This window comes from Vanellus vanellus (genome assembly GCF_965231255.1).
Source record: "Vanellus vanellus genome assembly, chromosome: 26".
In the NCBI taxonomy this organism is placed as follows: Eukaryota; Metazoa; Chordata; class Aves; order Charadriiformes; family Charadriidae; genus Vanellus; species Vanellus vanellus.
In genome coordinates, this window is record NC_138931.1 from 5,622,592 (window position 1) to 5,645,491 (window position 22,900).

Sequence of the window (22,900 nt, forward strand, 5' to 3'; positions counted from 1 at the left end):
CTCAGAGGATTTATAGCACTTGTTTGACTTCATAAGGACAACTATCAGTCTCTAAAAAACAATGCAGAAAGGACCACAAGACAAGTCTGAACTCACTGTTCATCCACAAAAACTCACATGCAGGACCTGCCTCAAGGCTGAGGTTGAACAACAACTGGTGCTCTCAAAAAGAAACCTCAGGTGAATCCTCAGTGGAGGCTACTAGAGCATTTACTAAGCCATGTGACTGGCACATTTTCTAGCCTTTGTCTCTCCTGTCTCTACTTACAAAGCTGACATGGCACAGCTTCCTTGCTAGATGGGGCCCAAGGGCAGCTTGGATTTATAGGCAGCTTACAAAACTGCCTCTAACTGACACCACCAAGTACCAGGTCTCAGGAGCGCTCTAGGTATCTGGTCATTCACTAGACCAGAGGCGCTACAGTGCTGAATTAACCATTAATTCAGGAAGCGAATACATTCCTGTTAAAGCAATGGCTGAAACTATGCCCTCCTTTATTTGTCACCTGCTCTGATTGTTTCTTCTTTCTGGATTTCATATCTAGTAGGACTCAAAGCTTTATTTGCCTCCAGATCTGTTTTTTTTTATTCTCCAAGCAACCTTGTGCTTCAACTGCAAAGGAGTTCCCAAACAGAGAGATACAGCCCATCCACTGGAGTGCACAGAAGTGCTTATATTTCCAAGGAATGCATTGCCATTTTAATTTCTTCAAGCAACATCAACCTTTCCATGATCCACTTTCCCTCTCTTCCGCCCACACATCTCAGGCAGACCCTGAAGCTCCATTCAGACTCCCAAAGATGGAGCTCTTGGGTTTTCCCAAGAAAATCTTGGTAGGCTCTTGGAAATTAGGACTGCAGAGTAAAAAGGACTTTTTGTTCCATGGAAAGTTGTAATTTTCCTAAAGGAAAAATGGAAGAGAAAAGGTACTTATTTCTTAAGTTGTAAGGTACTTATTTCTTAAGTTGTCAGAGGGGACAGGAGATCAAGAGCTTCAGCCAGCTCTGATGTAGGGGGAAAGATGGATTGGGATAGACAGGGATGGCTTCCCTTAGGTCTAAGAAGTTGTGCTGTCCAAATGCGGAAGAGTCTGACAGAGGAGTTTCTTGCTTCTTCCTTCGAGAATAACAGACTTTCCTGGCTCTCACTTTAGGAAGTCTTTTCCCCAGCATCCTATGGAAACAAGATCTATGCAGTCATTCTGTGTGTCTGTCTGTCTCCACCCATGTAGCCCTCTAGCTCCCAAAGAAGCTTTGAACCATTGGCTCAACACACTGGTTGAGGAACACGGGTCTCAAAGAGGATTACGGCCCTAATGGTTTCTTGAAAAGGGAAGGAAAGACTCTACATCCCAATGAAAGGAAGAGTACATGCTGAGTGCATTGAGGCTTTAATTAGGTACCAGAGAACCAGTGTCACAGAAGGACCTTACAAATACCCTGGCTGTCAGGAAGGTCTCACGTTCACAGACGCTGATGTTCAGTATCGGCCAGCTCTCGGGAAAGTGAGCTGCCTTACTGCTAATGAAGCCACGTGCTCTTTTCCCACCACCACTGCGATATTCAGCTTACCTTTCCATTTGCTTAATTTTGTCCCGTGATAGTTATACAAGGCAATCACAGCATTTTTGTAGTCTTCATTTGCAGGAAGCAGGTATCGATCACCCATGAGTTTCTGAGTCCAGTCGGGGGTAGCTAGGTCTTGATCTTCTCAACCGCAGGAAATAGTTTTGTACCAAGGAACAACTTTGTGCATTCTCACAGTAGCTTTTCTCTGTCTCTGCAGATACAATTAAGTTTACTGAATATGACTAGTAGGGGTTTCACACATGGTGCCTGCTCTTTATATAACATTTGTACCATCCGGAACAGTACTAATGGAAAGCTTAAAAAATACCTCTGTTGTTAACCCTCTCAAATTTTTACAAATTTCTGGGCATCGTGCACTTAAGAGACCAAGGGTCAAATGAAGTTAATGTGAAGAGAGTTTGATAAATTATCTTCAGCTTGTAATATGTCTGTAGTTTTCTACTGAGCCAGCCAACGTGCTGCACTCGTGTAAACCCTTCTGCAGATCTCCCAGAAGCTGAATCCATTTTGAAAGGGAAACCCTGGCCTATTAGAATATAGCAGAGAATCCTTCAGCAGCAGATGTATGTTTCAGAGGAGGTGATTAGGTGGATATTTCTACATTGCAGAGCCCTGTGCTGCTCCTTCTGGCCTCATTCATCTCATTTGGAAAATAACCGCAGGCTTGGCATTTTGTGTCGCTGCTGAATTTCAATCAGGCCTGAAACGCTTTGTCTGCATTGCAGAGCAGCATTGCAGGAATGGCAGGGAGGGTCCGACCCCACATCTCAACCAAATTGTCTGTCAACACGAGATTTCAACACGTTGGGTTTTGAGGAAAACTTGTCTGGGTCTGTGCATGTGCACACATGTGCGTTTAGGTACGAGACCACACAGTGAGGTGAACAGCTTGTCAAAACCAGTGCAGTGGGACGAGGGTGGCACCTGTAGGGCAGCTGGCACTGAGCTCATAGGAATGGAGGGCTTGGAAAGATGTGTGTTATTGCCTGGAAAAGATGCAAATATTAACTGACACATGGGGTGGGACTGGGGAGCTTGTGTGAGCCCCAGTAACCTGATGCTCTCGTGCCAGCACGTAGCTGACATGAAAGATTAAGTGGGCTGTTACACGGCACCTACCTGCGGCTCAGCTGTCCTGCCTGTGTGGAGAGACAGTCTTTCAGTCAGTCCTCCCCAGCAGATTGTTTTGACACATAAATCAAAATTATTTCTAATATGTCACTGTGGTCACCCAGAGCTAGAGGCAAGCCACTCCGCCAGCCAGAGGGGGCGGCAGAATGGTTAGGAAATGCATCGTATAAATTCACCTCATCGCTTTCTGCACTGATTTAACATTTTTCTAGCAATGGTGTCAGGAGCTGAGTAGGTATTAGAGTGTCTCAGCCTGGGAGGTATCTAAGTCACCTATTACCTTTGGAGATTTTCAGAAAAGTACATAAAGGTGAGACACACGGACACTGTTGACTGTCAGACATCTGACTGGACCAGGCTGCCCAGGGCAGTGGTTGAATCGCTATCCTTGGATGTATTTAAAAGCCGTCTAGATATGGTGCTCAGGGACATGGTTTAGAAGTGGACATTGTAGAGTTAGATAACAGTTGGACTTGATGATCTTAAAGGTCTTTTCCAGCCATAACAATTCTATGATTCTATGATCTATCTGCTTGCTGTTGATCTGAAAGCCTCTTCCTTTGTACTTGCAGCAAGTTTGGACTGAGTTTCTGTGAGAGAAAACATTGCTCTCCAGCATCTTGTACAAGCACAGCAACTGGTTGAGTGAAAAATGTGTAGGTCTAAGCTGCATTATCCCTGCGTTGCACTTCACACAACGCACTTGTTCTTGCACAGAAGATAACACCGTGTTTCTTTTGTTTGCAGGGGAAATTGGATGCTCTCTGGGTCTTGCTGCGGAAGGGTTACGACCGTGTATCTGTGATGCGCCCGCAGCCAGGAGACAAGGTACCGTGCCTCAAAACATGTTTTACAGCTAGGGAAAAAAAAAAATCCCTCTGAAGTTTCTGACTGCCTTTACACATGGGACTGAAGGCAGACACTCATGACAGCTTAGAAAGGAAAATTCAGTCACATCTATCAATCAGCTTTGTTTGCAACTGCAGTTCATGCAGTTTGACTGAGACCGTTTCCAGTATGAAAACTGTCCAGGTGTAGTGACAGAAACACCCATCGAACAGCCCAGTACAGTCTTGCTCTTAGATAATATAGCTGCTTTCAATTAATTACGTAAGTCATTCTAATGAACAGTAAGGAATATTTCTGCATTTTTTCATTCATTAAAATCTCTCATTCTGGAATAAAACTCTGAACATACATAAATATATATATTTTGCTACATAATGTAAACTTCATGGGTACTTCTACAAAGCAAAGTTTGCAGAATGAGGTTTGGACAGTTGTGTGAGAGGGAGGAAGTGTTCCCACATAGTTTTAGTAAAAACTGGGTTCGTGCAAATTTCTGTACATTAATGTGTGCTTATGGGTGGAAGCAGAAGCCCTTGAAGAGAATGGATTGATGTCACCTTACAGGAATCATACTGTCTATGACAGCAGGATATTATAGAGCTGCCTCTCACGTCCCAGGTACTAATCTGCTTGCTCCTTTTCAGTGGAATTAAATGTCTGGGTGCTTCCTAAGTAATTTCAGGACTGCAACCCCGAACTATCTCTAGAGGTGCGTAGTGGAGCCCTGCAGTGGCCAGCACACGCTTGTGTGTTGCGTTCAGCCCTGAGCGCCCGGCAGACAGGCAGGGACACGCAGCTGGGAAGGGAGAGTGGGAGCTGCACCTCAGCATTGCAAACTCAGTGTGTGTTCAAGGTACACAACGTGGGTGAACTGGAATCCCTGGGGTAGCCATAAGACATCCCCCAGCTCCTTGAAATTTAGATGGTGACACCCAGTTGCCCAGGGCTGCTCCCATTCCAAGGGTGGAGATTCAGTATTTCTGAGCCCCCATCCATATTCACCTCGTAGTGAACGATGTCCGTTATATTAATGTCTTATGCAGTCGCTTTACACACCTCTGACATAAATCAACAAAGGAGATTGGAGTTGCTTCAGGAATATATTTGGCCCAAAGCATAAGTAACTGTGTAGCATTGTGAAGGCTTCAAGAAACTCAACTGCACGTGAAAGAGCAATGTAATTTTTTGGTGGAGAATCATAGTTCTGTAACATTTGGCTCCCTATAAGGTTTTCCATTGAATGCAGCACCAATTAACTTTTGTGAATAAAAAGGTTTAATATTTTATTGCTTCAAGGGAAGGACTTGCTAAAATATCCTCACTGACCGTGATACTGATTTCTGGGAGAAAAGGTCAGAACGTACAGACTGCTAATGCCTGGCAGTTTTCCCACAGAAATCAGGGTTTGAAGAACGCCTATTCTATGAATAATTTTTTTGACTTGACAAGCTAAGATTATTTACATGGAAGATGCCGCTTCCATTTCTGCTCAGGCAAATCCAGAGCAGTTTAACTGAAGCCGATACAGTTAGCAGCAATTTATATTAGTGCAACTGCCAGCAGGCTCCATCCCTTTCGGTGATGTATCTCTTAGACGTGCAGTTCTGTGTCCTGTCAGCATGAGCAATAGCAGAAATAGCCCATATAGGTGTTATATGATCCAGCCTTGAAGTAAACTAAGCTCTTTATGATTCTGCTGTGCTATAAAGGATCTCTGACTTGAGTGCAAGTATAATTTAGTGTGAAAGAGAAGCTGGCTGAAAATGCAGCCCGGCTTACAGCTGCTGAAATACCTGTTTCTCTCCAGCTGACTCCTGGAGGGTTGCAAATGTTTGGGCACTTTCCTGTGTAGATATGAAGTGCTTCCCCGACTTTCTGTGAGGGTAGACTGCTCTTAGAACATTTGTTTTCCTTCGTGTAAACACAACTATGAGCCTGAGTGTTTGTCTTCTTTGAATAACCAAGTGTGACCCTCTTGATGTTTTTAATCACTTTCAGACTTAAGAGAGCAGTTTATGTTTATTCCTTTACAGTACTGACATAACTACCAGGTGATGTCACTCCCAACAGTACCAGCAAAACCAATATGAGAACTCACTGTAAAACACTAAAATGACATTCATTAGTTTACACAGCTGAAATGGCAGAATTAGGCATGGTTTTCCCCTCCCCTATTCAGCAAAAATGTGGGGTTTTTTTCCTACTTCAGATTTGAAGTCAGGAGAAGAATCTAGCTTTCAAGCACTGGGTTCAGCTTTAAGATTTCTGAGTCATCCCCCATCTTGCTGTAGACATTCTCCGTGATTTGAATGCTGGTTTTAGTCTGTCATACCTCGCTTTCTCCTTTGTAGATGTAGAAAGTGATTTTACCTTGCTGGACAGTAGGAAGGTTGGCTTTACAACATTTAGAAGCTTTTGTGCAGGGGACTGGGAAGGAATGAGGCAATATTGCTGTTAATTGAACTACCCCAATCTACAACTGTGCCTTGGGAGACAAATTAGTCAAAAAGAAAAGCAAAAGGTTGCAGAAATAGTTGCAAAATTTGCACCTCACAAAATAAGGAGACTGAGCCCTGGTTGATCCCTGCCAATCTACCTCTATTCTTCTCTGCGCCACTGTTCTTCTAAGAGAAATTTAAATGCATGTCCAAACCTTAGGATACAAAGGCTGCACAATTCAGGCTACCTTAAGGCGGCTAGTTGCTTCTCCCAGGTCAGCAAACATCAAATATTATCTCATAAAACACATTACTGTGTTGGTGTGATTGGAAATCCAGTGGGAAGGTCAGTGCTGAATTGCTGGGGACGACTGCGGGAAACATCTGCCAGCGTTGACTGCAGCTGTCAGTGCCTTCAGTGCAGATAGTCCTGAGTCAGTGTGAACAGTCTGATTTCCTTGCAAGAAAAAATATCAAGGAAAAGGAGCAATTCCACAGAAAATCTTTTTCGAAATGAAACTTGTGTCCTTACAACAGTGTTGCAAAAGAAAAGGTTTGGGTGTGTTGCACTGAAATGATGGGAAATTTCTCCCCCTGCAAACAACTGTGTGCCCACAATCCCCGACTCGGGAAGTCAGGGTTGGTTTTGTGAGCTTGGATCCAATCCCTGCCATGAGCTTGGAGCCTTTTCACCAGTATCGCAATTGAGAGGGTCTCGGGATTACTTATAAACACAGCCCTTCCTCTGAAGTGGATGTTTGATAATGTAAGTTTAATAACCTGTTCATCATTTCCTTCATCCAACCTGGGACATAGTTCTTGGCATCTCCCCAGGTTGCAACAACACTCACAGCAACAGCCTTTTAACCCTTTGCTGTCCTGAGACAGGACCACTTTTGTGATGGACGCGTGGCCTGAGCACTGAGTCACTTAGCAGGCACATTTATACACCTGGTCACACGCCAGGAATGTGACCAAGCATATGGTCTGTCCGATGGCTGACAGCTAGTGTGAGGAAGGTGTCTTTTGACATGGTGCTCTGAGATATGGCACGTCACCTCCTTGACCTAACATGCAGACAGAGGCCAACTGGCTGTATCCACAGGGTTAGATGTTCCTAGTGCAGGAGCTGCTGAAGGAAAGCACTGTGGAGGGCAGCCACACCATGGCAGCCCTGCACATTCACACACGGACACCTAAATGCTCTCCCAGCCATGTGTTTCTGGTGTTGGGTTTCCCAGTGCTAAAGATTAGCCAGCGGGGTAGAGCTGTCAGAGTTGTTTTGGCAGTGGCGAGCTCACCTATAAATTCCTACGGCCTCTCCGTGTGATTCCAAACAGCTCCTTTGGCCCAGGCAGAATGGACCAGGGGCGCAGCAAGGATCGACTTGGTCGTCACCAGCTTGCAAAATCTTCAGCATGAGTGAATGGTGGCAAGTCTGTGGGTTGACATAGCTGTCCACTGGCAAATTTAGATTTGATCCTGTTCTGCTGGGAAGCAGGTAAAGGATTGCTCTACCCAGCTTGTCAGCAACAGGGGCTCATCAGAGCTGGTATTCACAACTCCAAGGCAGTTGGGTGGTTTTAAAGTGCAGACACAGTCGGTTTGAAACTTCAGCCCTGCTGCACTGGTGTAAGCCCAGCCTTGCCGGTCGCAGGAGATAGGAAGCTTCAGGGAGTCGGATGCAGGGCTTTGAGGTGCTGCTGCACAAGGCAGGGCAGCTTCAGCTCTCCAGCTTTTTCCTGACTGCCCAACTTCGTCCTGATGCTGTCCTTTCACAGGGCACTGTGGTGTGTGCTACCTGCTGTGCCGTAGGGGACCAGGCCACCCACCACTCCTCTCCCAGGTCCTCTGCAGGAATGCCAGGCAGTGCAGGCTGGGCTGGCTGCTCGGCTTCGTCTACCTGGCAGTCACCCAGAGGAGTTTCAGACTAACTAGCTCATTTTCAATCATACCGTGCAGCCGCTAAGTGTAGACTTCACAACACAGGCTGAACAAACACTTCAGAGTTACTTAGCAGCAAACTAGCATGCCCACGCTGCCAGCTACATACAGACTGCCCGCTGCAGCAGTCTTTACAGCATGGACGTGCCCTGGGAATGAGAGAACCAGTGATTAGCAAAGCATCCTATGGTAACCAGCAGCCTCAAATGGAGCCACCGGGTTGAAAACCTACCACATGGTGCATTCTCAGGCTAGATAAATAGTCAAACCTTTGCAGGCGAAATTTATGGCTAGTAAAGACGAGCCTGAAATTTGCAGACAGGAGCCTTTGACCATATGATATTCCTAAAAGCTACGAGGAGGAGCTATTTTGAAAGCAATTTGTACCTCCTTCCTTCTCTTTCCTGAAGAAAAGAAAGAAGCAGATTTTCAGGCTCCTGGTGTTCTCAAATGGGCACCTTAATTCACCCACTGGTCAACATAAAAAAAGTGAAGCCAGATGAAAAATAACCAAAAGGCATCTCTGTTTGCTTTGGAGCCTGAAAAGGAATTGGACTTAATCCCAGGGTTACATCATTTTCATATATAAGCAATCCCTTGCTATAATCAGTTACTTTATCCACTGCCAGCACATTAGCTGAGCTGTTCAAAAAGATTGCTTGCGTAGAATGCACCATGGATTCGGCTTCAAACACTGTGTTGACTAATTGTCAGTTTATCTGCTGTAGCCCACGCAGTTCCTAGGTACCATACAAATTCTCAAGAGAGATGTCCCCTGCCCTGAAGTTCACGTTAGTGTATAACAAGGGTAGTCACTAGTAAGTTTGCAATTTGTATACATTGCAGCGCATAATGTGGGGACTGACGCTTAGATTCCAGTCCTCCTCCTCTGTGTGGCTTCAGACAATCCCTTCCCTTTGCCTCTTGGCTGTTCCCGCCCTGACCCCTTTCACCAAGGTTGGGATGCCCTGTACTAGGACTGTGTCTTCACTGCAAAAGCTACAGTGATAGAAGTAACTGACTAGTGAGTGCGGGATACAGGGTTAGATGTTTCAGGACAGCAGAGAGCTGGGACCTCTTCAAGGAGAATGGCCAGAAAGGATGCCTGCCCATGGCGTGACAGCAGCCTGAGCCAGTCTTACCCGGCTTTGAACTCTATGGCTCCATGAAAGCTGTGGCTTTGGACACCAACAACAGGTCCTGAACAGTGTGGTGTTATATCTGCACCAACTGGCCACCGGCCTGTCTGCATTTGCAGGAACAAACCATGAAGCAAATTTTGGTCTGGTTTGCAGAAGGCTTTTAAAAATGTATGGTTTATCCCAAAGGAAAAGGAAAAGAGAGGGATGTTCAGGAACTGTTTCGAAGTGTACCCAGGGGCTGAGATGCACAAAAAGGTTGTGAAATTCTTGTTTGTTTTTGTTTTTTTTTTTTTTGGAGTCAAACCTGGAAGTGGTCTGAGTTTACCAATGGACACAGATGTTTCCAATAAGACAAGGAAGTCAGAGTCACATGGGATTCCTGTGGTCTTCTCACATTTTCTAGAGACTAGGTTTGCATTCTTGTCAGCATTAATGAGGTTATTTTTACATTTGAAACATCATCAGATGGGGTGATGTAAAAAAAATTTATTTTTTTTTATAATTTTATCACTTTTATAATGGAGTAAGGGAATGCTTATTTGTGCAAATTGTTACTAAGCACAGGATCCAAATAATTAGCATCTCTTTGGAGTGTCAGTTCCATTTCCTTGCTAAACATTGTTCTGTCAGGAATTTGAGGAGATTATTAAAATGTGTTTCAAGCTCAGACTTGGCCAGGAACAACTCAATCTGGGAGCAAATTATATTTTAATTTTTTATTGCATTGTGTTAATTGCATTTTCATTTTGTGTTGGCATAGGTAAATATAGGTGGGTATAATTATGGAGAAAAAGTACAACAAAACCATGTGCAGTTATGTGTAGAGAGCTATCCTACCTAATTTAACAAAGATGAAGGGAGAGGAGCTTTTTCAGAACAGTTTTGCAAGCTTACTGGGGAAATCATATGAGCTTATATCTTGTTAGATCTCAGTGATGCAGTTCTGGTACAAATTGTGGTTAGTTAGACGAGAGGATGAGGCTACAAAATACAAGAAAATGTCCCCATTAAAGTAATCGCAATTGTTATTTTTACTATGAAAGGAAGAATGTGTGTGTGTGTGTGTGTGTGTGTTCACATGCGGACATAAAAAAACCCGATCTTAATATAAACAGAACAGTCAAGAGTATGAAATAAGACAAATTTACAGCCGAACTGCATGAATCTTCACTACAGAAAAGCACTGTTTTTCAACAAAAAGTTACAAAACTCCCTCTGCCCTATGATCACACTAATGTTTTCATATTACAGTGAAATGCCAAAACCTTAAAAACACTTGATTTCAGGCTTCACTGTGAATGTTTTGTGCAGCCTAAGGACTTCAGGTGACCACTCTGGATTATATCAGCCATTCATCCCAAATGACCGTTTTCTGTGAAGGGCCCAATTCTGCAAAGCCAGGACTTGCTCCTGCCTGTGGAGTCCCACTGCGTTTCTGGAGAGTGACCGGAGCAGACGCTGCAGCGCTGCTGAGCAGGGACCTCCCTCTACCCGGCTGTGCAGCAGGGATGGTGGAGAGCTGTCCGACCCCAGCCAATACCGGTCTGAAAGTCTTAAGCCTAGAGATGGATAGGTCTTTTAATTTGCAACCTGCTGTTATAATTCTAGGTCTAAGATGTCCAGCTGAGCCAGAGGTTTGTGGGCTATTCTCAGATGGCTGCAGGGACATCTGAGGTTTGGGCACTAGACTGGAGTTGAAGACTAGAGTCGCTCCAGTCTCTGCCGCTGACACACAGAGTGACCTTGGCCAAGCCACTGAATCGTCCTTCATTTCTCAGAGGCTTTTCCTGGCCTCTAATGAGGCTAATACATTTTCTTTCCCAAGGCATTAGTGAAAATGGCTGGAACTCAGTCATAAATTTAAAGGATTAGCCACAGCCATGGCTGCGGGGAGGGACAACTGTATCTGCAGGTATGTGTGGGGGTTTGCACAGTGGCCTGTGGCTTCACATGCTTACAACGTGATGCTAATAGTACAGCGTTGGCTGCTGTGCCATTTGAGGAACATGTCTCTTTATTTCTGGCAAATTCGAAGTCTCAGAAAACAAAGTCTCCTTTCCATGACTTCCCCTGTCTTGGGGAGAAAGCTGTGTACTTGCAAAGACCTATCTGGGAAATAACTACTTGTCTCTCACTCCCCACACTGCTGAAATGGAAGGAAATTAAATCTGAGCTAAAGAGGGAGGGACAGTGCTGCCAGAGCCTGGGGCCTCGCTCCTTGTTCGTTACAGTGGTGTATTCATATGCGCCAGGCATGGGTTTAATCAGACCCATTGTCCCAAGTGCTGTACAGGTGTAAAATAAAACCAGAATCTCAGCCTTGTTTGAGGCAAGGGGCAAGGGCAAGTATAGACAGATACAGCGAGAAACACTGAGACAATGTGGCAGTACTAATTTGTCGGAATGCTAAACAGTGGATCTGCAACACCAGCTGGAATAATCTGTTGATGTAATTCAAATCTTCCTTTAACCACAAAGAACAACTTTTCTTGCTAGTTCATTCTCCCTCAGCACATCTCCCATGCAGCTTCCAAAGAAGGAACAGTGCAGAGTTCCAGCCTAAACGGAATATGTGTGTGTGTGTGTGCACGTGTGTTAGAGCCTGGAGCAGGGACTGCCTCTGGAGGTCGGGCCGTAGGAGAAGGAGCGTGCAAAATTCTCGCTGGGTCAGAGCAATACTCTTCTGGACTCGTGGAACAGGGAATTAGACCGTCAGGTGTGTCTAACTGTGCATAAACTTGCAGAAAATATTTTTGTTTGCCAGAGGACAGATGTGCGAGCACTTAGACGGTAATGTGGGTTTCTCCATCTAACTCAGTACCACCTGCCCTCTTGATACAAAGGCAGGTGCTTGTGTTTCCACTCCGGTTCCTCTTCCCCACTCACCCGCCCGAGCCCAAAACACACAACTGCTTTTTGCTCCGCAGAGAAACTGTACAAAACAGCATTTGTCCAGATTTTAGTACAGCACTGAAACCATCACAAGTGCTGAGCTTTACTGTAAAGTGTGTTTTGAACTGAGGCAAGAAATGAGCCTACTTAAGTGTTGACTTGAGATTTCCAGAGCAGTGAGGGACTGAGCCGGCTCTCTGCTCGGAGGATATTCCTGCGTGCGGCTCATGGAAAGGGCAGCCTTCGGTATAACGAGCTGAGAAACAAAAGGGATTCCTAGTTTGTTTTAAAGAGCAGAAGGCAAAACAAGCCAATGGAACAGCCCAGTTCAAATTTTCCTCTGCGTGGAGTGAGTAGTTCGGCAGCTGTGGGGTGAATGAAATAACTATTGGGGTAAGACCCTTACTGGAGCAGTGCAATGATAAGAATGCTCTGCTCTGGGGGTAGAATTGCAAAACCCAGGAGACCGGATGCAGAAAAGCATCCAGGTATGTAAATTCTCACAGAAAAAAAAATGCAAACTTGTTCAGTAGGTGTTTAGGTTCTTAGAAATCAGTAAAAACCTAGGAAGTGAAAGTGCTTTAACAGAAGAATTAAGGATTTTGATGCAGAGAGAATCACCTTGTGACAGCTGTCTAGAAAACCCATCTTTCCCATGCACGTTTCTTGCTGAGTGAATGTTGATGATGCATTTGGGTTGTGTTTCCCTCATGCAGCTTCCAGCAGCGCGCTGGACTTACTCTCCTTTTCCTTATGGGAAAGCGAGGTCATTGTTTCCTGTGGGATGGCAATAAATTCCTGAAAATAAGCAGCAGCCCCAGCTGAAAAATTTGGACTGTGTCTGGGTCCATCTGCACTGAGAACTGGTGAGGGGAACCCTAGGTCTTACATCAGCGATCAGAGGGCCCTCAGGGACTTGTTAGGCATGCAAAACCACCCAGAAACAAAAGCACCGACAGCAGATGCTTTACCTGTAGTCCAAGGCACTGACAGGGATGTCTTACAGATTAATTCAATCCTTGGCTTTCCCCAGTCAGGTCCCCATCCTGGGGCAAATATCCTGCATGAAGTGCAAAAAGAGCAAACAGGGTCAGATTGAAGATTTAGGATGGAAATTGTGAAGACAAAGGCGCAGCAGGTCTAGGAGTGGGATACTTGGTAGAGTGGCTCACAGCGTATCAGTGTGTCACACAACAAACGGGTTGAAGCACAACAGCTATCCCTGGCGTCACACGCGTGTAAGTCCTAATGACTGCAGAGCCCTGATTCCTGATCCGTTAATACACGTACAAATTCCAACCATGTAAGGGGCACTTTGGAAGAGCCATAAAGAGACACGGTGGTGCATGGTGGGGCAGCAGCCGCCGTGCGTGGGTGGCTGGCGTAACCCCTGCTGGCCTTGTGCTGCTTTATGCAATGCAGTTCTGGTGCCAGGGCTTCAGCCCTCCCTCCCTCCTCTCCTGTGACTGGTGTCCCGCTAAAGCCTGCAGGTACTGTGCTGTGCGCACCACTCCTTGCCCATGGCAAGGGGCCAAGCAAAGCCCGGTCTCCTTCAAAGGGGAGTGCAATACTCTCCCAGTAATGAGGAACCCCTTCCTGTACGTCCCTACAAGCAGTAGGCACCTATACTGGGTAAATCATGGCCCACCCCGTACCACCAGCGACTTACAAACTGGGGGGAGCACAAAGGCAATTTATTTCAGTGTTAGCACCAAGGATTGGTCGTCAGCCATTATGCACTTGCAATAAACTCAGCCGTTAGCAGGTTCATGAGGAACTGTGAAGCCCATTAAGTATTGCTGGCACACAGGAATACTGTTTTTAACTTAAGGCTGCATTATTAGAGCTATATCAAAAAATACAGAAGGAATGTGGCAGTTAGCCTGGGCCTTTGCTTGGAGTGGACAAGGCCAATGAAAACATCCCCAAAGCCGTAATTATTTGCTCATAATTGGATACTGAGGAGTAAATTCTGCCACACAAACCTCCAATGAATTCACTGAAAGTCATGTTTCGTTATAGCGTAGCCAAGATGAATGGTAATATGGGGAAGGCGTATCAGGTATTACTGATTAACTATGAATATCACAAAGCACATGAGCAAAATCTGTCCCCCTGGAAAGTCCCCTGAGTCCTCTCTTATTTTGAATTAGGAGTCTATTTTAGTGATAAGGAAGTTCAGATTTAAGGTAATTGTGTGATTTCACACCACGCTGTTTCACAGTGTCATGAATAGAAACCTCTGAAACAAAGAACAAAAAATCAGGAGATATGATTTCAAATTCCCCTGCTTTAAACACTGGGACACATTCCCTTTTCAGATCTGCGAATAAAACCAGCAGTGTGGACTCCCAAGTCACCCCCCCCACACACCTATAGGTTGTTCTGTTGCTGCTGCTTGATAATTCTTCATTCCGCAGACTCAAAACCACACAGGTGCTAATAAGGAGCTATTGTTAACCCATGGTTAAGTCTAAGCGAGCAGATTTCTGTCAATAGGCTGCAGAGCTTGAGAACAAAATTGTAGCCTTTCCGCACGCACTGTTGCTGTGTGGTTTTCCATTAATAACCATGGAAAAGTTAACCTAAACATTAGCTCTTTTTCCTGGAACTAACAGCTCCAAAGCCAAAAGCCCGGTGATCCGCTCATCAGCTTGCAGGACTACGGCAAAGCAGACTGCTCGTTCCTGCAAAACCCAAGCACAGAGCTGGCTCGTGAACTGCCGGCCCTCTGTTTCTGTAGCAGGGAGTCGCCAGCTCATAAAGGGGAGCATCCCAGTCAGATCTCAATCCAGGGCAAAATTTCCCCTGGACAGAATTACAAGATTAAGCCTTTAGCATTGACGCTCAGAGACCTGCCTCAGAAGCCAAGGCAAATCTAGCAGACAGGGATTGCAGGGAGGGGAATTGTTTCCCGCTAAATACTGGTAGGACAGTATTCAGCGGGCAGAAATTCCTGTTTCCTCGAGCCATTAGCACTGCCCTGCATAGGGTGGTTTTCCTGAGGGATGTAACGTGAAAACAGCCATTGAGTTGTGTTCTTCTCACATTTACATCATGGAAGGTCCTGTCCTGAACCATGCCCTGTCTTGTTTGCCCAAAGACAAATTGCACCGTGAGAGATCCTCCCCAGATCACCAATTTCTGGAAGAATAGATCCTGCGGGCTCTTTCTTCCTCTCCAGAGGGATGTTTACCACTATCCTTGATTAGTTGTTCCAGTTATCACTGCCAAAACAAAGCGTTTCATTTTTCATTTGAAATTTTCTCCCTTTTCCTCATACCCAGTAGGCTTTGTTATTCAACCTCCAGATGAAAGATTACAGTCCTGTGTGAGAGAGTGGCTTTGATGTGTCACTCAGCATTTCTCCAAGACTAGCTACCTCTTTCCAGAAAGACAATGGGAAGAATGACCAGATCTTCCTGGAAATGACACCCATCCCACAGCGTAAATAAGCCAGAATTAGCTCCTGCAAAAGTAATCAGGTCTGTTTGCTGACATACAAATGCCCGCTAGTCACTGAAAGCCACGCTCCCGAACTCCGGAACAAGCCAAAGATTGAGGCTATTAAGCTCATTCCCACGCTCGAATTTGGCAAGGTAGAAGCCTGTATCATCTTGTTTCACTTTTTGTAGGAGTTTACTCTGAATGTTTTCTTTTCAGTAGGTTCTCCAGCTGGTTCAGCCCTGCATCGTGTCATTACAGATAGCAAGGACCAGAGGCTGGCAGAGCGATGGGTATTATCTGGGTTGTGGTAGGTCTGAAGAGCCAGGCACAGACGAGAAGTTATGAGTAAGCTTGTGAGTAAGATTTCAACCGGAGGCTGAATTGGCAGAACCACTCTCTGTACTGGGGGGCCCTCAGATACACAGTGCTATATACATAGGTATATGTGAGCTTTAGTCATAAGCCAACGTGACTGAGCTGGTACTCTAAATAAGCTCTTACTTATTTCAAATTCTGTGAAAGATTGCGAAAATTGCAATACTTCATGGCGTTTAAAGTAGTTTCCTCTATTCTTCACTGTATCCTGGTTTTGGGTTGCTTGAGCAGAACAGGATCATATAAATACAAATCATTGCTCTAACGTCCGAATAGACCAAACCATATCAAGGTGTCTAAGAAAGGTAGTTTTTCTGCTTTTTTTTCTTTCTGAATTTAGACAGGATGCTTGTCTGCCACGTGGGAAAATGCCTCTGATATAACTGGAGTTCAGTGGCCGTGTGTAAGATCACTTGTCACTCGTTTTGATAATGTGTTTATCATTCTTATTTGGGGTAAATCCCACCTCCTTACTGGCTTCAGAAGGAAACACCATTTGGTACCACCCTGTTCTTGGGGGTTAGAAACTCAAACCCAGCATGGTGCGCAGTACTGAGACCTGACAGAAAACTCTGGACCTTGCTCCAAACTATCACGCTGCAGTACTTTTCACAAGGTCTTGTAAGGTAAACCATAATGGTACGTAGTTTTCAGGGCTGCCTCTGCAATAAGACACCAGATCCCGTTAGAGTGACCATCTTCAACAGAAGTCTTCCTCTTAATTTTGGGAGAAAATAGGTCAAGCCTCCAATTTGTTATTGAGTGGCCAAGGTGGCAGGAATACCTCAGGGATGGTAGGTTTTATGAGCAACGCTGAGTTTGAGGCTCTGTATTTAGTTACGAGACACAGATGGGAATGGTTTTGTTGCAGTGATGCTTTATCACAAAATGAGACAGTTTTAATAGTTGTTTGGTGACTAACAGATACAGAGGTAGCCGTCTAATTAGTGTGCTTGCTGCAGGAGGCAGTGTTTCCTGGCATTACTGAGCGTACTCCACACAGACTGAGCTCCCTGAGAGGGGCTGGCTAACAAAACCCAGAAGCTAGTTAACAGTTTCCTAAAACCGTCTCCAGACACCCTCGTGTGATTTAAAAGGCAGCATGCTGCCAGCTCAGGTCGTGCAAGCAGGAATATTTCAGGCTCGTAGAATCCCACCACGTAGCAGAAGCCGCCTGGTATTTTGGTGGTTATCTTGACAGGGGTTCAGCACAGCAAAACTCCCTGGGAACCCAAGAGCTCCCCAAGCAATGCTTTTCCCAAAGGATGAAATGTTGGTGGGAAGCAGATATTGATTATTCTCACCCTGATCTTTTCCCAGTATCACCTTTGTCCGGACACAAAGGGATGCATTTTTGGAGAGAGGTTTTGTAAAGTACCCAATGCAAAGATCACTTTCGCAAGAGGGGATCCACACCACGTTGGCTATAGGCAATTTTTCTCTGTAGCCACAGGAGAGGCAGCATGAGCTCTGTGCTGTTTGGCTCTTGCAGGCTGCGGACAGGCAAACTGCCAGCTTACCGCCTTCCTCTCCCGGGGGGGCTCGGAGCTGCTATCAGATCCACTGTGACTCTCCACTCTGTATTTCTTCTTCTCTCCCCACTCATCACCTTCACAGATGTCTGTGTAAGTTCCATGCCTGGACTGAATTCAAATCAAGCACCCGGGATTCTTGGTAGGGAGGGTTTGGCTGGGAGAATTTAGCCTTAGTTTCTTTCATCCATTTATGTGCTTTGCTTTTAAAGTAGCTATAGTTTAGTAAATCAGCTCTTTGCAGAGACCAGTGGTAACTCTTGCATATATTTAATGTTTGCCTGTTACTCATTTGGCCAGTGTCTCCTACAAGGTTTTGCACATGCTTGATTCGGAATCAGGTATCAAATCACAGGTTAATTTTTGCATATTTTTTTTTCTCCTCTCTTTCTCTTCCTTTTTCTCTTCCTTTCTCTTTCTCTACTCTTCATTTCTATATTTATTCTTATTTCTCTCTCCTCTTTCTTATAACAGCAGGGTAAACCAGGATATTGTTTACGGAAAGTTTGAATTACTAATGACCCATACAAAACAACATTAAGGATCATATCTTTTCCAGTGCCTCTCTTTAAACCTGCCCCAGCATTTTAAGCCAGTCCCAGCATTTTATGATCTTAAAATGTTGATATTTTTCCAGGTATTAATTCCAGCTTGATAGGAAACCAAGAGAAACAGAAACATTTTTCATCTTCACTTCAGAAAAATGTGCTCCATCCACCTCTGTTAGAGATATCTTTTCAGTACCGTGGAGGGCACGCCACTGCTCTGGGACTGCCTTCCCTATCCGAAATTACCTTTCCGCTGTGCCATGTGTGAGCCTCACCCTGAACAGCTGTAACCACAGAGAGCGGGGCAGAAATGAAACAGAGAACAAAGCTTCCTCCTACTTTGAGTCCTGCTGTGATGGAGGCTGGAGAGCTAGCTAGTTAGAGAAAAGAGAAATACTGCCGTGTCCCAAGAGAAAGGTCCATCCTCCCCACAGCTGGATTCAACATGCCGAATCCCAGTCAATGTCTCTGTGCAGGTAGAAGTCTGGGTGGGTCATTGCGCACTGTGCTCTAAGTGACAGTCCCTCTCCCAGTTAGTTTCCAGACTCAGACAAAAGCAGAAAGAGAGGCGGGAGGAGGTGCAAAGTGGCTTGGATAAGGCTGTGGAGTTCCTAGGAAATGCCACAGCTTGGCTGAGGCGTCTGCTTCTCTTTGCGCCTCTGCTTGCCAGCTGTGTCCAAGACACAAATGCTCCAGCTCGCTCTCTTGAATGCTCAGCAACTGCCACCCTGTGCTACAACCTCAGTAGCCTAATGTCCCCCTCACCCCACATCCCACCCTTCTCTTTCAACCCTGGCAGCGCTTCTCAGTCAACCAGATGTGAAGAACAAAAGGAAAAGCTTGGATCAAGTGTGCAACCCTACAGCACTCCGCATGCAAAGAGCTCGCAGGGAGAGGCTGCGGTCAGAGGAGATGAGCCTCCCACGGCCGAGTGCTTTGTTGTCCTAAAGGCAGTGCTGCCCGCTTTCATCCCTAAGACAATTAGCTGTCGAAGGTGAAAGAGCAAGGCCACGCCAAGTAGAATTCATTATGCATATGCCTGCGAGCAGTACTCTAGAAAAACAACATAAAATGCAAGAGTGAACTGCCCTCACTGAGTTTGCTGATTCCACTAAATTTCAGATCGAATAATGTCTCCATATTGCTTCAATTGTCTCTACTGAGGCACAGCTGTGACTCTCCCCCCTGAAGCGTTGTGGCTGCAGAAAGGGAAACAAAACCTAGCCAAGGCGTTCAACACAGCAGCCTTTAAATATACAGCCCGTTCCCTATGTTCAGACAGCCTGTGTCTCCAACTACTGTCTCCCTGCTAGAAAGACTAATAGAATTGACTCCTCTGATTCTCAAAGTGGTGGTATAATCTGGTTAAGGAGTTTTTTTCTCCTGGGATGAAATGTGACTTCTGTTTTAAGGATCCGAAGTAGCATTTAGTTCATTTAGTTGTTAGTAGCATGGGTTCATTTCCTGCCTCCTGGATGTTCTGCCATCGTCTTCCACATCCACCCCATCTAAATTTAGACACCTAAATGAGTTGATAAACCTTGGTGGGCAGCCAAGAGGGGTGCTAACTGGTGGCCATTAAGACCCTCCTAAAATCACAGTCATGCAAAGGTCCTTATGCTTCCACTGATCATAGAGAGATCCTGCACTCACCTGTAGTACCTCAGACATTCACTCTGGTTTTGCATCCAGATCCCAAAGCTGCATAAAGCATTTGGGCCCATATATTTAGAGGGTCTGTTACTGCTCACGTCAACTTCTGTTACCTCTGGGATGAGCTGAACTGTGCTGGCAATGGAGAGCCCTGTAAAGGCTTGAATGGATGGGTGATTAGCCGGCCAACTTGACCTTCATCCAGACAGTTTTCCAGATAAAACAGCACTGAACCATGGAGTAGGTCAATGATGCTGATGTTTTATGTTTCAATTGCAATTGCACGGTACAAAGCCCAGCTGTGAATCAGGGCCCCCTTCTGGTAAGTGCAGGTGGGAAAACACATCTCTTGCCATGCATTTCAGAGAAAGCTGGGTCTTCCAGAGCTCTAGGATTACTTGTTTGTGGTCACTCTCTGGCTAGCGCAACCTCTGCACTTCTGTGTCTGTTATCGTATTGCTAGATACAAGATTAGAGACCAGTTTAACGTCCAGCTTTTTGGTTAAAATAGCTGATCCTCCTGGGTCTGCTTTGCATTTGTACCCGGGGCAGTAGTAAAATGTTTTCTGCCTCTTCTGTGCAATGGCATAGTAATTTGTTTCCTGGATATCTCCTTGTCATTCAATCTGACAGTCCTCCTCCCCTGGGAGTTGTTGGCTTCTCCATCTCCTCTAAGGCAGGGTAGCTGCCAAAGTCCATTTCAGTCCATTTGGACTGAAAACTCCTGTCTGGCATTCTCCCTCCCCATCTGCATGGGTGAGAGACATGTCAAGCAATGAAACACAAGAACTCCCTTGGTCTGTCAGTTCACGTGAAAGGAGGAGAAGGCCTGAACTGTGTAGCTGCCCTTCACACATGTTGGATGCCCTGCAGAATTACTACACAGTAGTAGAAAGTGTTGCCAAACAGGTCACTGTCAATGCGCTGCAGAGCAAAGGATATAGGAGGAGAGAGGGAACAGCATGCTTGAGCTGAGAAAAAGGCATCCTCTATCCTGTTTTAAAGGGAAGAAGGTTTGAACTCTGAAGTTAGACCAGCATAATGCACAAGGGAATGGGGAAGAGGTATCTGATCGGTACAGCTACATGCTGTGCTACCTCTGGGTCGAGTCTGGCTCTCATGTCTGCGCTCCTGTGCTGTCGGTTCTGTGGTCTGCGTCTGAGCAGCTGGTGCTCAGACTCCAGTCTGACTACTTGTTCAAACCAGACAGCGTGTCCAACAGGCCCGTGTTAAAGCACAGTTATCAAGGACAGTGGAGATTTAATCACGTTTGAAAAAAGAACTCTTTAAATTCAAAGCAACCCTGTAACCGGAGAAAACGAGTTACCATTAGTCATGGATATAAGCAGTAGTTCATGGACACAGGCTCACGAGGTGGTACCCGACTACAAAAAAAAACTAGTGTAAACATAGTGCAGCTATACAACGGTATGGCCCTGCTGATCTATCCAAGCCAGTTTTCACAGAAGTCAAATCTTTGCCAGTGCACAGGATGAACAGGATGTACCCTCTTACCATTTTGGACCATGCCTCGGGCATTGCTGTGAGTACTAGATGGCTTTTAGTCCTCAAGGCCTGCCCCAGCCCCAAACCCGAAGATTTCTGAGCCTCACTGCATCCTCTTGAATGCTCTTAGGGTGGTGCTCAGTTCCATTTGGATCAGCAGCACCATAACCTCACCCCTGGAGCATCCAGACAGAGTATCTCTTCGCACAAAACCGATTGCAACTTTTTGTTCTCTGGCTGGGATTCCTGGACTGCTGCTTTTTGTTCGGGTTTATTTTATTCTCAACATAAATAAAGAAAAAAAAACTAGTGCAAGTAATAGTCTGAAACTACTAATGTTGCATTGCGGGAGATGTGGAAGTAGAACAAGAAAAACATTCTCATGGTTTTTTTTTTTCTGAATAGAATTGGTTAATCTTGGGTTCACACTTTCACTCACTCAGCAGGCCTGCCCAACACTATTTACTTAAAATCACAGCAAAGTGCATTAAAATGACATTAAAGCAGAGACACCAGCCCACAAAGAGCAAATAGAACCAGGAACGCTCTGAGATGAGACGGTCGTGTGCTTATTTCTGGCTGTCCTCTGCCTATCAGACGGTGCCCCCTTTTTGGCCAGCACCGGGGATGCTGGAATGCTGCAGAGGGAGTGTGGCATTTCTGGCCAGGGGCATTGCCCGCTCTGGAACTTCATTTTGTATGGGCATTTTGTCCTGTGCAAGGGATGGAGAGCATGTCCCCGCTGCACAGATGCTAACAGTAGCGCAGCGTACGGAGCCATGGTCAACCCCCTCCTCCCTTTTACCCTCTCTTTTGACGCACTGTAAGGACAAGCCTTAACTGAGAGAGCATTAATCCTTGAGGAGGGGCATTGCCATGGGTGTATTCATGACCATTACATGGGTCTCTGCTCTGCCCCGGAGTCTGATTCCTCAAGGAGAGCCTGAGTTGAAGCCAGAGGTTCTTCCTGCTGACGGAAGGCCAGGGCCGAGCCATGCAGCGAGGGTTCAGCTGCCACCGTGCTCAGAGCAGCCCGGAGGTGATGCTCTCATCTTGAACTTGATGCAGTTCAAGGCGCTGCGAAATCTTTGTTTTCCTTAAATGACCTTTGTTTGCACAAGACAGCCTGCACTCAGCTGTGGGCTGCTCTGCATACTTCATCGCTTCAGCAAGGAATTCACTTTCCTCTGCTGAACGGCTAAGACTCAGACAGCTGTTTCTTCATATCCACAGAGCATGATGATATAATTGGCAGAGCTCTTGGAGAGGAGCTGTCTGTGTCTCTTTATGTGTCAGCCCCTTCCAGGCCAGCTCCTCTCATCCCTGTCAAATCCTCCCCCAGCACCCTTCTGCCCTCCTACCAGCATCTCCCTTACTTCACTTTGGGTCCCTCTTCTGCAGAGAGTCGTCCGTAGGCTGGGTACAGCATGGAGAAGAGGATTCAATGTGGCTGATGTTGTTACCCCAGCAGATCTGCTCCAGCCTGCATGGAATCAATGCTCCATTTGGCATTTTTTCATAAGGAAAAACATTTATTTTGGGAGAGGAAAGAGGAAAACAGAAAATAAGCTCAGGCTCACAAATCCAAAAACTAAGTATGGACTCAGAAATCCTCTAGTGCCTTTTTTGGATGATTTCATATCTAAAAGAATGAATCTATAATACAATAGTGCTGATTCTGACATTTGAGTATTTACAGTGGGATCTTTTGCAGGTGGAACTTAGGAGGAAGAAAAAGAACAGCTCGGAGGGCAAAGGTTTTGTTTAAAAATGTACAACAAACTGTAGCTTAGCACCGAAGAGCGAGAAAAGCAGTTTATTGGCTTCTCCCGAGCACTAGAATATCAAGACAT

The 22,900-nt window shown here is 45.6% G+C and overlaps 1 protein-coding gene across 1 annotated transcript in view; it reads left to right on the forward strand.

Moving 5' to 3' along the window:
- Positions 1-22,900, forward strand: part of ANTXR1 (ANTXR cell adhesion molecule 1) — a gene marked incomplete at its 5' end in the record, with an annotated part of 107,302 nt that overhangs the window by 83,482 nt on the left and 920 nt on the right. The window contains one exon of the mRNA XM_082495638.1: positions 3,469-3,549. Within this exon, the coding sequence (XP_082351764.1) occupies positions 3,469-3,549 (81 nt within the window). The remainder of the gene's footprint in view (positions 1-3,468; positions 3,550-22,900) is intronic.